The sequence below is a fragment of the Ictidomys tridecemlineatus genome, chromosome 8 (genome assembly GCF_052094955.1).
Source record: "Ictidomys tridecemlineatus isolate mIctTri1 chromosome 8, mIctTri1.hap1, whole genome shotgun sequence".
Taxonomy (NCBI): domain Eukaryota; kingdom Metazoa; phylum Chordata; class Mammalia; order Rodentia; family Sciuridae; genus Ictidomys; species Ictidomys tridecemlineatus.
In genome coordinates, this window is record NC_135484.1 from 34,141,924 (window position 1) to 34,160,398 (window position 18,475).

Here is an 18,475-nt window from a genome sequence, read left to right on the forward strand (position 1 = left end):
TGATTTCTCTGTGGCTATTGACATCATCATGTGATTTTTGTCTTCAGTCTATTTATTTAGTAGATTTCATTTATTGATTTATGTATGTTGAACCAACTTTGAATCCCTAGGATGAATCCAACTTGATTATGGTATACTACCTTTTTGATGTGTATTTCTATGCAGTTTGCCAATATTTTATACCAAACTTCAAATTATACTACAGAGCTACAGTAACAAAAACAGCATGATACTAGCATCAATGGATTAGAATAGAACACACAGAGAAAACTCCACATAAATACAGTTACCACATATTAGATGAAGGTGCCAAACATATATGTTGGAGAAAAGATAGCTCCTTTAACAAATGGTGCTGGGAAAACTGGAAATCTATAAGTATTAGAATGAAATTTAACCCATATTGCTCATCCTGCACAAAACTCAACTCAAAGTGGATCAGAGACCTAGGAATTAGACCAGAACTCCTGCACATGCTAGAAGAAAATGTAGGCCTAACACTCCAACATGTCAGCTCAGGAACTTACTTTTTTTTTTTTTAAATAAGACTCCTAAAGCAAAGAAAATAAATGAATGGCATCAAATTAAAAAGCTTTCTCACAGCAAAGGAAACCATCAAGGAGCAGGAAGAGAGAATCTACAGAATGGGACAAAATCTTTATCACCTGCTCCTCAGAGCACTAATAACTAGGATATACAAAAAGCACAAAAACTTAGCACCAAAAAAAAAATACTCAATCAATAAATGAACAAAGGAACTAAATAGATACTTCTCATAAGAAAATATACAAAGGATCAACATATATGTGACAAAATATTCAACATTTCTAGCATTTAGAGAAATGCATATTAAAACTACACTGGAATCTCACTCCAATTATTCTGACTCCAGTCAGAATGTAAATTTTCAATGATACAAGTAACAAAAAATGCTGGGAAGGATGTGAGGAAAATGATACAGTTATACAAACCACTCTGGAAAGCAGTAAGTAGATTCCTCAGAAAACTGGGAATGGAACCACAATATGACCCAGCTAACTCATTCCTTGATGCATGTCCAAAGGATTTAAAATGAACATACTACAGTGATGAAACCACATCAATGTTTATAGCAGCATAATTCACAATAGCTAAGCTATGGAACAAACCTAGATGCCCCTCAATAGATGAATGGTTAAAGAAAATGTGACACATATATTACAATGTACACACACAATGGAGTGTTACTCAGATATAAAGAAGAATGTCTTTATGGCACTTGTTGGTAAATGGATGGAACTGGAGACTATCATGCTAAGTGAAATAAGCTAGTCCAAAAAAAAAAAAAAAGGACCAAAGTTGAAAGTTTTCTCTGATATGCAGAAGCTAATCCAAAATTAGAAGGGGTGGTTTAAAAAAGAACAGAAGTAAGATCATAGGAGTAGACAAAGGGCAATGATAGAAATGGAGGAAGGATGGGATAGGGAATATCAGTGGCATGAAACTGACTTAACTTTTCTATGTACATATGTGAATACAACATAGTGAATCTCACTATTATGTACATCCACATGACACTAACTTAAAACAAAAGAAAGCTACGTGAAAAAAATAAAAATTTGAATAGAGTTTTCTGTGGGTGAGTATTGACTGGAATGAGGCACAATAAAATTTTCTAGGGCTATTCAAATGTCTTATATCCTTTAAAGATTTATATCAGCTTCAATGATGAAAAGTTCTAGTCACCTTTTAAAATTTGAAGTCGAATAACTCCTCTTAGAAATCCTGTCAAAATTATTTTTTGCATCCTATGTCTTCATATGAAAAAGCAAAAATAACTGTGATATAAAAATATACTTTACCCCTTTGGGTCTGAAGAAGCCATCAATACATGTCTCACAGTTTATACCAGCAGTGTTTTGTGTGCAGTTAATGCATACTCCACCTCCAATGTACTTTCCATGTATATTTAAACTCAGATTTCTTCTGGCAACGTTTTCATCATAATAACACTCTTCAGCTTTTCCATGGCAATTGCATGCTACATTAGAAAATAATAAATTAGCAAACATTAATCTCAGATTTCAGACATATTTAAAAAGTATTTTCTGTTATAATTTATCAGACATACACAAATACCTTTAGAAAGTATTTGGATTTATTGGATATATTAATAAGTTTGTGCTTTTAATGAAATATGAAATGATCAAAATATAAGCTGAATCATGAAACTGATGATATTTTACTGACTTTTGATATATAAAAGTGAAACAGGTTCACATAGTTCAGCCTACAATTTCCTATTATATTAAATTATAAATTATTGAATGATAGTACTGAATGATTAGCAACTAGGTCATCTGTAATGAATAATTACTGTATATGAATTTCAGTTTTAGACACTACATGTAAAAAAGAACATTCAGAATATAATTCCTTTCCTTTACTACTAGTAACAACTAAAGCTTACTTTTTTAATATGCCAGACTCTATTCTAGTTGTTTTATGGTTATTACAGTAGATTTTAATTGAAATAAATCTCTTTTCATGTATTAGGAACCCAAGCCACAGATAAGTATCCTAACTTAAAAAAAGCTAACCTAATTTTTATTGGAAATCAAATTCTGAAGTTAGGTTCCAGAATCTGCACTTCTTACCAGGGCCACAGGCCTTCACATTCCACCTGGTGAGTGATATAAGATATAAGGCAGGTATCCAGTAATCAGGACAAAGTGAGCACCAAGCAGTGCTGGATTTACATGTCCTCGCCTCTAATTACTAGTCATGTGATGTGCAGAACTTCTTAATTTCACTAAGACTCAGTTTCCATATAAAACATGAGTAGTCAATAGTAATTACCAGATATGGATATTTAAAAGCATTGAGTGAGATAATGCATGTAAAATCTTTAGCATAATGCTTTATAAATAAGTTCCAAATTGATTTGTCCTGCTCTTAGTCTTCCTCGTATTTTTCATGTTGCATTATAGAAAATCAAAGAAGTGAAAAATCACTTTCCCCAGAAAGGACAAAGCCCTCAAAAATCATGTGGAATTTCTATCAGGATGGGAACTAGAGAAAGATAATTTATACAGCATTCTTCCTTTTAAAAAAATATTTTGCTTTTTAGTTGTAGTTGGACACAATATCTTTATTTTATATTTTTGTGGTGCTGAGGATCAAACCCACGGCCTTGAACATGCTCAGTGAACACTCTACCACTGAGCTAAAACTCCAGCTCCAATATTCTTCCTTTTCAACATCTCCCTCAGATGTTGAGTTTCATATCTGTCCTTACCTTGGTATGGATGTGTGTGTGTCTATAGGTGTGCACATACATACACAGCTCAATTTTCCTTTTATATTAGAAAGCATGACCAGTGTTCTGAACTGTGAGATTTTACTAACAGTGAATTGTGTTGCTTTTATTCCACATTAGCATATACATCTTCTAAGGCTACCTTGGGTACTACCTCAGGTCCCTATTAATAGACAGTTACACTGTTTTCAGATTTCCCCCATTAAATAACATTGCATACATATTGGGAATACCAGGGCATGGTCTATAATTCTAAAATCACTTCCTGTTTGTCAGTTGAGTGACTTTGAGGAGAAAATTCAAATCTTAGTATTATTTTAGTATTCAGACAGCTGTTTTGCAAATGCAAAAGATGAATGTCAGACTACTAACTACTCACCTCAATGAATGTTAGTAGCAATAGTTGTAGCAATTGCATAATAATGATAGGATCATGATAATATGTACTGTAAACCTATATGAGTACATCTATAGGCTAAATTCTTGGAAGTATAATTTCTAGTCACAAAGTCCATAAAAGTTAAATTTTATTAGCTTTAAAAATTCCCATCTAGATATGGTAGGGTAGATTTCTCCCCCCTAGTAATAAATATGATGGAATTGTTAACCAAAGCTTCACTAATTTTGTGTCATATCAATCCTTTTAAAACCGTTTCTGGACACAGTAAGCATGCAAGAATTGGTTGAATGCTTACTTTACTAAGTTAAAATTATATTTTAGTGTTGTAATTGGAAAACTTTATTATAAATACAATTATCTTTTGCTTAAATTTTAAAGAAGATTTTTTTCCCTGAGAATTTCATGTTTTTACCTTTGCTCATTTTTTGCAGGTTTATTGAATTTTTTCATATTGATAAATAATATTTTTTATATAGTAAGGATAGTCTCTTCTCCAAGTTTCTTTCAAGTACCTTCCCCAATTTGCTGACTTTGGATTTAGCATATAGTTACTTTTGCTACAGTAATGAAATTTCAAGCATCATTCTAGTGATCATATAGTAATAAGTACAAATCTCTGTATTATAAATAATTTTTGTATTTAGGACAACACACAAGAATGCTTAAAGCATCCCATTTGAACATGTTAAAAAGAAATTGAAGATTTCTTTTTTTTAAAGAGAGAGAGAGAGAAGAGAGAGAGAGAAAATTTGTAATATTTATTTTTCAGTTTTTGGTGTAAACAATATCTTTATTTTATTTTTATGTGGTGCTGAGGATCAAACCCAGCACCCTACACATGCCATGTGAGCGCACTACCGCTTAAGCCACATCTCCAGCCCGAAATTGAGGATTTCTGATGCTGGTATAAACAGAGGGAAATACGAAGTAATGCAAATTTATGCAACTTAGAATCAGTGTTGCTGAGTATATTTATAACTGAGAGTTATTGCAGGTGTAACATCAATACCTGGACAGTTCTTCTTCAGAGCTCTCCTACAGCCAGGACACTCTACCTATAGTACTGGTTGCTGTCTATCACCACCCTGCCCAGTTCTATGTTCATGGACTCTGACAACAGGGACAACACAAAAAAAGAGGTATTTTTTTTTTTTTGCTGTTATTAGCAACTTGATGTTTAGCAGAATGTCTAAAACATGTGCTATGAAACTACCATGTAAGTAAAGGATTAGCAATGCAATGAATATTAGTTGCTCTTTAGAGATAGATACATCTTGCCTTAAATAAGCTATACTAATGAAAATCCCAATTAAGTGATTTAGAAGATGATTATCCTTTAAATAGAGGGATTTATCATGTCACAGAAGAATTTATAAATATTAAGTCAGTTGGAATGCAATTCAACTTGGAAATTGTTTTTTAATATAAACTTTTAGGAATGTATACATTTGCCCAAAGCACATTGTTTATTTGAAGATTTTTATGCTTAAAATGCCCATCTTTAATTTCTGGATCTTTGAAATGTTTATTCTTCTCTTTGAAAATATAACCCACTCTCTGCCCTACAGAGAAAGACAAAATAGTTTCATAATCTTAGAGTTTTAAATACATATCTCTATTTATCTATCTATCTATATCTATATCTATCTATCTATATATGGATAGATCAATATATAGATAATAGCAAGTAGAAATCTGCTTTTCTATAGTCTATTTCTGTGGCTGACAAGTTGAACTGGTCTTGTTATTGTATGTGTATTTGTGTGTGTATATGTGTATGTGTGTGTGTGTGTGTGAAAAGTGTAAAAAATTTTGCAGAATTGCTTAATATTACGTAATTATAACTGTTTGACACAATGTCAAAGGTATCAGGAAGAATCCCTACCTTAAAATGCTTTTTCCACTGTGGTTGCTGATATTCCATAAGCCTAAAAAATCATTTAATCAAAATTTAAAGATGTTTGTGAGCAAATAGCTATACATATAGTAATACCGTCAAGCTATAGAAAAAATGATGTCTTCCTTTTGTGATCATGAGGATGGAACAAGAAGGCATTATGCTAAGTGAAATATGCCAGGCACTAAAAGGCAAATAAAGCACAATCTCATGTGTTAAATCAAGAAAAAAATTTGCTCTCATAGAAGTTGAAAGTAGAATAAGGGTTCCAGAAGTCGGGAAGAGAAGGGAATAGGGAGAGTCAAAGTTGGTCGGTAGATACTGTTATAGTTTGGAGCTGAAGTGTTCTGCTCAGGTTCATCTGCTGAAAGCTTAGTTCCCAATGCAATAATGTTCAGAAGTGAAGCTTTACGGAAGTGATTGGATCACATGGTCTCTGATCTCATCAACAGATTTATCTATTAACAGGTCAAATTGAATTGACTGTTGGAAGGTATCGGGAACTGTAGGAGCTGGGGTCAGGTTGGAGGAAGGAAGACACTGGGGATGTAACCTGAAAGGGTACCGGGTCGGTCCCAAGTTGCTTCTCCCCACACCCCTGCTGCTGCAAAGTGAGCAGTGTTCTTCTACCGGTCTCTTCTGCCATGATGTCTCTGCCTTACCACAGATCTAAAACTTCTGGAACTGTGAGCCAAAATAAATGTTTCCTCCTTTGAGTTGTTTTTGCCTGGTGTTTTGTCACAACAGAAAGCTAATTAACACAAGACATCGCTCTGTTATTTTATTGTATAGTAGAGTAAATATGGGAAATTATAATATACTATATATTTCAAAGAAGTTGGAAGAGAGCATTTTGAATATTTACACCACAAAGAAATGATAAATATCTGTAGATATTCCTACCCTGATTTGAACATTATACACTGTGTATAATTATGTACTGAAACATCACAAGATACCCCACAAAGATGTAGAATTATTATGTCAATTAAAAAAAAGATAAGCATTCATTTCTCACAATTTTCATCTCCTGCCTTCTCACCTTTTACCCTTGTACCCTTCCTAGATTCTGCCCTAAACAGTACCTCTAATAAGTATAATTATCAAATCCTAATGAATGAATTTTTTCTGATAATAACCTGGTTTTAACATGTGAGGATAATCTCTCACCTTTTATTTCCCACACTTCATCAGACAATGAGTATGTAAGGACTATTTACTAGGAAAAAAGGGGTAGAGCATCAGACTGTCAAGGGAACAACCAGAAAGAATTGGAGCTAATATATGCTTCAGAACAATTTCCTAAGTGTATATGTTTGGGAGGCTAGCCTCTACACAGTCTAGGTTTTAATTAATATTTATCTGCATTTCTATGAGTGTGTGTGTATATATATATATAATGTAAAATATACTTATATTATATATATAATACACAAAATATATTTTATATTATATATAATAAATAAAATGTTAGAAGCATCAGGTTTGTTCTTATGATGATAGTATACTTTTACATGTTCTCATAATCTTTCCACAGTAGTAAATTCAAAAGTGTCAAATTAAAACAACCAAGTAAAACCTGGAAAACTAAGGTAGCAAGGTAAAGAGTTCACCAGCTCTTGCCTTGGATAAGATATACAAACTGGATGTATGAGGACAGTATCTCAAATCTCCATACGTCTATGCTACCCGAGTTCCAGGAGAGGAAGATAGACACACTCTGTAGGCTTCTCAAGAACATACCTTCACACTCAGTTTTCGTCAGAAAGGTCCCAGCTCTCCAAGGTTTCTGATGGAATCCTGGACAGCACTGATCGCAGCTCTCGCCACACGTGTTGTGCTCACACTCACAGCGTGATTTCTAGCCACAAAGTGGGAGACACTTTGAACATTATTTAGAAACACAGAGAGATTCCTTCTAAAAGGCAGTACAAAGAAGAGAAGACTTCTAGGCTAGGTACTAAAATCCAAAACTAGGTCAGCCTGGGCAGGAAGCAGTGGGTATCTCTGATCAATACCAGCTTAGGGTGATCCAGGCTGGTTCTGGAATCAAGGGCTTAGGTTTGGAAGAAATCAGTGAAGACCAATGGGAAGTGTTCTTAACACCGAATTCTCTGATATGCACACGTTTTCTGAGTCAGATGTGTCGAGTTCAAGTCTTCACTCAAAGTATCCTTAAATTTTTTGAATATAGTAAAAGAGAAGAGAGTTGATTCCCCCAACTCTGTATCTAGGGGCAGAGGAGGAACAGAAATCTAGTGTCCCTGGGCTAGCTCTCCTATCTGTGTGTGCTCTGAGTGGTCTCATTTGCCACATGCCACTGCCCTTCTAAGGTTGCCTGGTGGCTCTCAAAGCTTGGAAAACACCCCTGACAGCATATTACCAGGTAACAAGATACTCTAACTCTTTTCCAGAAAAACATACTAGGATTTTGAATCTTCCTAGGAGATAACATTATATGATCTATTAATCAGAAAACTAGGTATGAGTATAATGTCAAGTATCATACAATTTGTTGAAGCAAAAGTAAAACAAAACCCAACTATAACCCTACCAACATTCACTGATCTTACTACTCATTATATTTCTTCTTTATACTGCCCAGTAGTTGATTATGAATTTCACCGGTTTGTTTATGACAGAAAAAAAATAGATGCTCATTCATCTTCTTCTTTATGTTATGTTCACCAAATACACTGTCATTAATGGAAAATTTTACCCAAAAGCATTCCAGCATTTTCTGGCCTGCTGATATCAACACTCTCCTTAATCCTCTTTCTCACCTATTCCTTATTGCTCCTGCCCTATCTCCTGTTCCATGGCCATTTATATATTTATTTCCATGCACATTTTTCATTTGTTTGCATTAATTTTTTGATTAAACATTTCTAAAGAAATGGACAGGTTGATTGATGGCAGGCATTCTCTAAAGCTAAATCATGCAGCAAGCTGTCATAGCTAGAGAAGCTTCAAAATAGATACCAGTTTAGAACATTTTTTGGGAAAAGAAAAAAAAAACCTAATCTGTTTTCTGATAATGTGATGGCTGACTTCAAAGTCTATCATCTTAACTGCCAGCTCTATTTCACCCTGGCATGGCTTTCTGTTACACTGTCTAAGTGGGGACCTGACACCCATTCACAGTGCTCCCTGCCTGCAAAGCGGCTCATGAAGCATTTTACAGCTGAGCACTTCATTTTGCCTAAGCATCCTATAAATATACATACATTTGTCGCTGGATCAAGTGGACAAGCCCTGGCATGACCATAGCAGATGCACATCCCTCCAACCGAAATATCCTTGACTGAGTAGTAATACTGCAAAAAGCAATCCAGAGAAGAAATCCTGTTAAGATGACTGCAGGGTGAAAGCCACAAAAGGGAACATTCAGTTGGAAACTTCATTTTTTGCTTTTATCCTTGGTTTGAAGCATGCTTCTGTTTACTGAAGAAAAGTGAGGGCTCACAAAACAGATGAAGTAACTTCTAGATTTGTAATCATAGCCTAAAGAAAGAATGCCTTTAATTTATGTTAGGTGGGCATTTTATAAATTTCTTTCCCATAGGCAGTACAAAGGCCATGCGGGAATACCCATTGCTAAAAGCAGTTTTTAAATGGGGCTAAGGATGGTAATTCTTCATAAAAGTTTTACATGGTTTCTTCAGAGAAAGGCTCTTTAATAGTGATAATAGAAAACTGTATTCACAAATCATATGCAGGGTATTTTGTCTGGTAGATCTGAAAACAAACAACACATTTAGGGAAAATTGATAATAATGTACTTCTTACCCAAACGTTGAAGGATATAAAAAGGAACTGCAAATTCGATGTGCAGAACACTTGCCTCTTTTATTATTATGTTAAAATGTCCATATAATTACCTTTCTATTTGAAGCTAATAAAGGGGTATGATCCTAATTATTTTAATCTACCAGCTATTTTTAAAAAGATTATTCATAATTACAGAGTTAGTATTATTAAAAATTTAATTAACATGTGCATAATTGTCAGAGCCCTTTACCTTACCATATGGAATCCAAGTATTACTCTCAATGGAAGGCAGAACTATTATTCAAAAATATACCTTAAAAAATCCCAGATTTAGTAATAATAAACATGTGGACACAGATCTGAGTTCCCTAGCTAGAAATCCCTTTTATTTACTTACTCTTCTCCTCCCCTTCTTCTTCCTTTTGTTTTTGTTATTTACATATAGTGTCTTTTTAAATATTTTTATACATTATCGTATTTGATATGCCTAGACCTTGAACTAATGGAACTTGTTAGGAAATTGGGATAACATATAAATCTCCTTTTCACTTTATCACTTAATAATATTAATACAAATGGAGATATTTGCTCAAAAAGCTGGCACAGTAGTATTTGCAGATGCTTTTAAAATTGGGAAATTGATTTTAAATATAAATGCATAATGTTTTGCTTTTGAATCATGAAGGGCTAAAATTCAATATCCTATTTTTATATATTTAAATTTGTATGTAGTGTTTATTAAACTTCAGTACTTTCAAAAAACACATTTATATGTTGACTTGTACTGCACTGCATTAAATGCTCATGTACAACACAGTCATAAATAATGGATGTGTACCCCAACTCCCACTCTGACTCTTGCAAAAGATGATAAAAGGAACACTAATTTATTTTCATTGATTTTTTTTCCCTGATAGATATACTGTCAAGAAAGAATAAATTTCACTTCAATATTATTCAGTCTTTCTTGGTGCAGATTTTTAAGTCACGCCAAAATGGAAATTAAAAGTGATTTCTTGAAACATGCAAAGAATCTAAACATTGCTATAAGATAATGATTACTTCTGTATAATGCAATTGACAATACATTGAAATATAGTATGCGGTAAAGTAGTTTCAGTTTTGGAAAAAACAGGGCACTAAAACATCTGAAAATAGCTTTCATGGGGATAATTATAACTTTTGAAGTTATTTTGTGATGATGGAGAAGTTATGCATGAGGAATTAAGTAATGAAAAAACATGTGAGGAGTGTTCAGGAACTGTTGTATTCAGCTTAGTGGTAAAGCAATTTGGTGACTGGTGGTAGAAGTTTGATCTTGGTATGCTCCTTCTATAATTAAGTGGTTTCCCACAATGTTAATTTCTCTCTACCATCCTATTTCTTACGATACCTCTGGCCTTACAGTGGATTTCTTGGTAGCGTGGATTTACCTTATGGATTTATGGCTGAATTGAATCTCACAGTAATAATGTTGTGTGGCATCATATAAGGGAAGTGACATAAACCAGTGAATGGGGTACAGAGTAGACAGGCACAAAGAAGCACAATTATCACCCATAGCAATCTGAGATAGCCATCTATTTCACAATCTAACAAATCCCAGTTTCACATTGGAAAGCAGCACTTCTGTTAGCTCTATGGTCAAAAATTTGTGGAAAAGAAGCTTTAAACCTTTGTTTTCCTTTGTTACATTCTATTCAAAAATAAAAATCAAACAGTATGTAGTATCCCTTTTCTCAGATAGTAGTGTTATTTTTTAAAAAACTATGGCTCATGATTTGTTATTAAAACCTAAAACAAAAATATTTACAGAGACAGAATAGTCTACACACTAGCAACATTGATACCAGTTGGGAACTGCTAGAATTGAATAATCTTAGCCCTGCCCTAGACCTACTGAATCCAAATCTGCATTTCCACAAGAACACCAGCTAATTCTGTGCACACTAAAGTTCAAGATAAATTGCACTATTTTTCTCTCTGTGTGTTTATACTGGGTCATGATTAAAAAGTGTATTTCTTAGTGAGGGTCATAGAAAAAAGTATGTCAAAGCCCCTGTCCTTTCAGTAATAACTCAGCAAAATTATACTAATAGGACAGGTCACCTAAAGTGAAAAAGACTACTTCTGTACTCAGACTTCAAAAAAAAAAAAAAGGGGGGGGGGAGGTTATGAACTAGACATTATGATACTCATTTAACAAAAGTGGAAATTAAAGTTTAATAACGTGAAAAAGGTTTGACAAATTTTATGCACCTAATAAGTTGCAGACTTCAATTTGAACAAAAGAATGTCCACTGAATTTTAAAATCTTTGCTAATAACTACTTGTACAAATCACTTAAATATTTCTTTTTTAAATTTCTTAACAGACAATTAAAAAGATGGGCATTATATCATTCACAGGCTCATTCACAGTCATTATAACTTACTCTTCTTGTGACAATGGGGTCAATCTCTCTTGGGTCTTTGTGAGCAAACATCATCAAGTCGGCATTCAAGGTGCGGATTCTTTGGAATCTCAGGCGGATATAGCGAGCAGAGGTGAATTCTAGCAGTTCAGGAGAAGGATCATCAGCACTTGGTCTTCCATTGATCAGAGAAATGTGAATCTGCAAAATGTGGGGAATAATTGAACACTCAAGTTTACCGAAATTAGATATGTTTTTATTTGTTCCTATTTTCTTAGAAAAATAAAAGTAGGTCCTTCTTCTCCCAATTAGATATATGCAGGCTCACATATACTCACCAGACCACAGCAAGCTAACTGATATATTTTTTGGCTCTTCTAATATCCAAGCATGCAATTCATTTGCTTATATCTTATAAACTATATACTACAACTACCTATATCCTCTATTCTAGGACATTGCAACTTCGTCCCTTCCTAGGATTTCAATAAATTCATAAATCAACTTTTTCTGAAAATTATTGCACCCTAAGTTATTGAAGAATCTGATACATAGTGGGACAAACTTAGTAAAAAAAAAAGCAGGGGAGAGGGGGCAGTTAGAAAATATCTGACAAAAGCAAGAATCCATCAGGAACTTAATTCTGAACTTGAAATCATCTCTCTCTCTATGTGTATACATATTTACGCACACACACACACATATACATACATAAAATATAGAAAGTAAAAACTGATAGATTATAATGAAAACTAGACAAACTTATGCCCAGGGTAACAAATTTTTAGTAGAGTGGGTTTTTTTTTTGTTGTTGTTGTTATTGTGATTCATTTACATTTTAGTAATTGGTAGAACAAAAAGACAAAAATGTACCAAAGACATAATATACCCTATGAAAAATATATGTATGAAAATATGTTAAATCTGGAAGAAATAGAAAATCTTTTAGAAAAATAATTTAGCACAATTGACACCAAAAGAAATACAATCTAATCAGACAATTTTTAAATGTAAAAATGGAGATATGCCCGGAATCTTTGCTCCAAACTCATACCAAAGATGGCTTATTCTCACAGGGTTATCTTGAGAGCAGAAAATTCTAATGAAGGATAAACTGTTGAACAAAATAAAAAGAATTCCTGGTACAAATACAGGAATTATGTCCCTGACATCTAAAGAACTCTTATAAATTGACAAAGGAAAGGACCAACAATACAACACAAAAATGGTTTAAAAAGACATAAAGACAATTTTGAAAAAAAATAGAAATGTAATAATTGCTTTTTAAACTATTGATAAAAATGCTAAAGTTTACTCATAATAAGATAAATGTTGATTAAAAGGATATGGATAAATTTCCCCCCATATCTTTAGGTTGATAAAATTCTTCAATACTGGTAATACTGGTAATAATCTCTGATGGCAAGACTAAGGGATGCAAGTCTAAGGGGTATTGAAAAATGTTTCAGAAAGCCAGGTTAGCGATAACTGTCAAAATGAGAAATGTAGAGTTTTGGACCAGAAATTCTACTTTGGGGAATTATCCTACAGATATGAAATAATACACATATCATATTACATATGGACTATGTTAAATAGACTAAAAGTTTCCATTACTCCTGCCCCAATTTATATACCGAATCCTTAATTTTAAAGTGATGATATTTAGAGGTGAGGCCTTTGAGCAGTAATTGGGCCATAAGGATGGGCCCTCAAAGAACAGAATTAATATCCAAAGAGGATACAAGTGTGTTACCTTATTTCAACCATGAGACAGTCCTAGAAGTCAGCAGTCTGCAGTTCAGGAAAAGTCTCCATCATCACCCAACCATACCATGCTGTCACTCTAGTCTCAGTCTTCTAGCCTCCAGAATTTTGAGAAATAAGTTTCTGTTGTTTACAAGTCACCCACTCTATGGAATTTTGTTATAGTGACTTGAATGAGTACAATATTTTTTTTTTCAGCGTATTTGGTGTTACAGCAAAAAACAAAACAAAACAAAACAAAAACAGGAAATGACCAGATATCCATCAATGTTTGACCAGTAAAGGTTATACTGAAATATGTGTGATAATAAAAAATAAAGGATCCATAATATAATGATAGAAAGAACTACTTTTACTTTTTTGCACTATATAAATGGATTCCCACCTGTGCAATAAATTTAGTCTAATCAAAATTTTTAAATTAAGTGATAGGTTTTGAACTGAAAATGCATATATTGACACAGGGCTAATGAGACAGGAACACTAGAAGTGGGAGATCTGTGCCAGGGCAGGAGATGTTCTGGTGTAGGACAATCCATGTGCACACTGGGGACCTGTGACTCAAAATCATCCCCTGGGATTTTTCATCTACTTTTTCAAGATTATATATCCTGTTTTAATTATATTTTTGACAGGAGTGGCAATGATATCTATTTCTATTCCTAACATCCTGCATTTAGATAATCCCAGTAAGCATTTTACAAACTGACTGCCAATAAACCACTTGAGTCACTAGAGAAATATAGCAAACTCTGAGATGAGAAACTAATTCTGATGTCACAAAGAAGACTCAAAATGCCTCATGATCAGAATGTGAAATATTCTTGCTAGTTGAATTTAAAGTGGATACTAAGTGAAGAATAAATTCATATAATCAACAAATTGGAACATGGTAAAATGTAAGTTCACCTAAAACACTGCATCTTAAACCACTTCTAATGTAGGAAATTCTAAGAGTAAAGTAGATCTTGTGTATGTCACAATTCTGGCATTTAGCAGGTGAGCCAATAAATATTTAAAATTAAGTTGTCTTCATTACTTAAAGAGACATCAATTAAATGTTAAAAGAATGAACAAACAAAAGCTTGAAGTCCTTAAAACTAGTATCTCTTAAAGGTTAATTTTTGCATCCAAACAAAGTCACCAGTGCCCCTGAATCCATGCTTACATTTCTTTCAAGTTTTCCCTGAACTTTTCCCTAAAGTGTTATTTGAAACAAATGAAAAAATTAATAATCATTTAAGATTATAGTTTTCAGACGGGGAAGGAAGCGGTACAGTCCCATCCCCCACAGCGGACACTCCGCCAAGGCAATCAGCAGTCAGCATCTTGAACAGCTGAAATTTCCACCGCCATTCTCCGACAGATCTCAACAACAAAACAGGTGTGTGGCACTCAGCCCATCCCCCATACATTGGGAACTCGCATAAAATCTCTCCTAGGCCTGCCGGGGGAGGGAGAATCAGAGTGAGCCTGCATAAAGACTAGGGGGGAACTAGAGGCACCTGACCTGCAACCCCCCCTACCCATCTGCAGCCAAAACGAAACCTGTCTAGCTAGAGCTGGGGGAGGGGCAAGCAGGAAAAATCCAAAGGACAGAGTGCCTGGGATCCCAATTGCCAACTGTGGGACCCCGGAGATCCAGGCCGACTGATTCGTGCGGCCTGCCCTGCGGCTACAGAAGGCGTGGCGCCCCAGGGAAGCCATTAATTAGCAAGCAGGGAGAGGCTTGGCTGAGACCAGGTGGAATCCCGCCAGCCAAGCCCACACTGACCCCCGGGCTGAGTTCGGGAGTTTAGACGGGGAAGGAAGCGGTACAGTCCCATCCCCCACAGCGGACACTCCGCCAAGGCAATCAGCAGTCAGCATCTTGAACAGCTGAAATATCCACCGCCATTCTCCGACAGATCTCAACAACAAAACAGGTGTGTGGCACTCAGCCCATCCCCCATACATCGGGAACTCGCATAAAATCTCTCCTAGGCTTGCCGGGGAGGGAGAATCAGAGTGAGCCTGCATAAAGACTAGGGGGGGAACTAGAGGCACCTGACCTGCAACCCCCCCTACACATCTGCAGCCAAAAGGAAACCTGTCTAGCTAGAGCTGGGGGAGGGGCAAGCACGAAAAATCCAAAGGACAGAGTGCCTGGGATCCCAATTGCCAACTGTGGGACCCCGGAGATTCAGGCCGACTGATTCGTGCGGCCTGCCCTGCAGCTACAGAAGGCTAGCAGGAGAAACCAGGAGGCTAGAGGCAAGGCCCTCGAGACTGGGCAGCTGGAAATTGCAGGCCCGCCGGCGACAGTTCACCCACTGCCCGCATAGGTGGGCGGTAGGAGAACACCCGGCCGCAGGTGACCGATCACCCGCCTGCGGCCTGTGATACTGGGCGGCTGGAGACCGCCTGCCTGCCGCGACTGGGAGCTGAAATCAAACAGAGACAGTTCAGTCATACCACCTCCTCAGGACACCCCGGCAAGGAACTGGGGCCAGTCATAGCGAAGTAGTGTCGTCACTGGAGCTCGGACGTCGGATCTGCCTTCACAGTGGAACCCACGTCAGCAGGCATAGTTTAACAACACTAAGGAGAGGCATCAGAGTAATACAGAACCGAAACAAATCTATAGAAGAGAACAGAAACACGACAATCAAATAGAGCTGGAAAGCAACGGGGACAACATGAGAAAACAAGGGAAAAAAGGAGTACAAACAATGCAAGACAACTTAATTCTACAAGAGGACATAGAAACATCAGAAGCAGGGATAGGGAAAGAACTCAAGGCATACCTAACTCAAATGGAAAGGAATATTAGAGAAGACATGAGACAGCAAGTCCAAGCAATAAAAATATATTTTGAAAATGAGTTAAACAAACAAATTCAAATGGCAAAGAACGAGCTCTACCAGGAGATAGAGATCTTAAAAAAGAATCAAAATATAATCCTAGAATTGCAGGAAACTATAAACCAAATTAAAAACTCAAACGAGAATATTACAAATAGACTTGATCAAGTAGAAGTCAGAACATCAGATAATGAAGACAAGGTTTATCAACTTGAAAAGAGTATAGTCAACACAGAAAAGATGCTTAAATCCCATGAGCAATCTATTCAAGAGATATGGGATGCCATTAAAAAACCAAACTTGAGAGTCATCGGGATAGAAGAAGGCACAGAGATTCAAACCAAAGGAATGGACAGCATATTAAATGAAATAATTGTAGAAAACTTCCCAGAGATGAAAGATGGAATGGATTGCCAAATCCTGGAAGCCTACAGGACCCCAAACATTCAAAACTATAATAGACCAACTCCAAGACACATAATTATGAAGATAGCCAACATACAGGACAAGGAGAGAATATTAAAAGCTACCAGAGAAAAGAGACAGATTACATTCAGGGGTAAACCAATTAGGTTAACGACTGATTTCTCAGCACAGACTTTGAAAGCGAGAAGATCCTGGAACAATGTATTTCAAACGCTGAAAAATAATGGATTTCAACCAAGAATACTGTATCCAGCAAAATTGAGCTTTAGATTTGACAACGAAATTAAAATCTTTCACGATAAACAAAAGCTAAAAGAATTTGCAGCAAGAAAACCAGCACTGCAAAGCATTCTGAGCAATATACTACAAGAAGAGGAATTGAAAAATAGTGCCCAAAACTAACAACAAGAGGTATCTCAGTAAAGGAGGAAGAAAATAACCAAAAAAGTAAAACTAGCCAAACTAAAATAAATAAATAAAGAAGCATGACTGGAAGTACAAATCATATCTCAATTGTAACTTTAAATGTTAATGGCCTAAACTCACCAATCAAGAGACATAGGCTAGCAACCTGGATCAAAAAAACAAATCCAACAATATGCTGCCTTCAGGAGACTCATATGATAGGAAAAGACATACACAGACTGAAGGTAAAAGGTTGGGAAAAATCATACCACTCACATGGCCCTCGGAAGCAAGCAGGAGTGGCCATACTCATATCAAATAAAATCAACTTCAAACCTAAGTTAATTAAGAAGGATAAGGAAGGACACTATATACTGTTAAAAGGGACCATCCACCAACAAGACATAACAATTATCAATTTGTATGCACCAAACAATGGAGCTGCAATCTACATAAAACAAACGCTCCTCAAGTTCAAGAGTCAAATAGACCATAACACAATAATTACGGGTGACTTCAACACACCGCTCTCGCCATTAGACAGATCCTCTAGACAAAAACTGAATAAAGAAACTATAGAACTCAACAGCACAATCAATAACCTAGACCTAACTGACATATATAGAATATACCAACCATCATCAAGTGGATACACGTTCTTCTCAGCAGCACATGGATCCTACTCAAAAATAGACCATATATTATGCCATAAGGCAAATCTTAGTAAATATAAAAGTGTGGAGATAATACCATGCACCATATCTGACCATAATGGAATGAAATTGGAAATCAATGATAAAAAAAGGAAGGAAAAATCCTACACCACATGGAAAATGAACAATATGTTATTGAATGATCAATGGGTTACAGAAGACATAAAGGAAGAGATAAAAAAATTCTTAGAGTCAAATGATAATACAGACACAACATACCGGAATCTATGGGACACAATGAAAGCAGTTTTAAGAGGGAAATTCATATCCTGGAGTTCTTTCATCAAAAAAAGAAAAAACCAACAAATAAATGAACTCACACTACACCTCAAAAACCTAGAAAAGGAAGAACAAAACAACAGCAATTGTAGTAGAAGACAAGAAATAATTAAAATTAGAGCAGAAATAAACGAAATTGAAACAAAAAAAACCATTGAAAAAATTGATAAAACTAAAAGTTGGTTCTTTGAAAAAATAAATAAGATAGACAAGCCCTTAGCTATGCTAACAAAAAGAAGAAGAGAGAGAACTCAAATTACTAA

General features: G+C 35.3%; 1 protein-coding gene across 1 annotated transcript in view; it reads right to left on the reverse strand.

Annotated features, from left to right (window-relative positions):
* Window positions 1–18,475, reverse strand: part of Lama2 (laminin subunit alpha 2) — a 572,217-nt gene that overhangs the window by 338,235 nt on the left and 215,507 nt on the right. The window contains exons 5-8 of the mRNA XM_078019194.1: window positions 11,801–11,980; window positions 8,823–8,912; window positions 7,339–7,456; window positions 1,842–2,020 (exon numbers count right to left, since the gene is read on the reverse strand). Of these exons, the coding sequence (XP_077875320.1) occupies window positions 1,842–2,020; window positions 7,339–7,456; window positions 8,823–8,912; window positions 11,801–11,980 (567 nt within the window). The remainder of the gene's footprint in view (window positions 1–1,841; window positions 2,021–7,338; window positions 7,457–8,822; window positions 8,913–11,800; window positions 11,981–18,475) is intronic.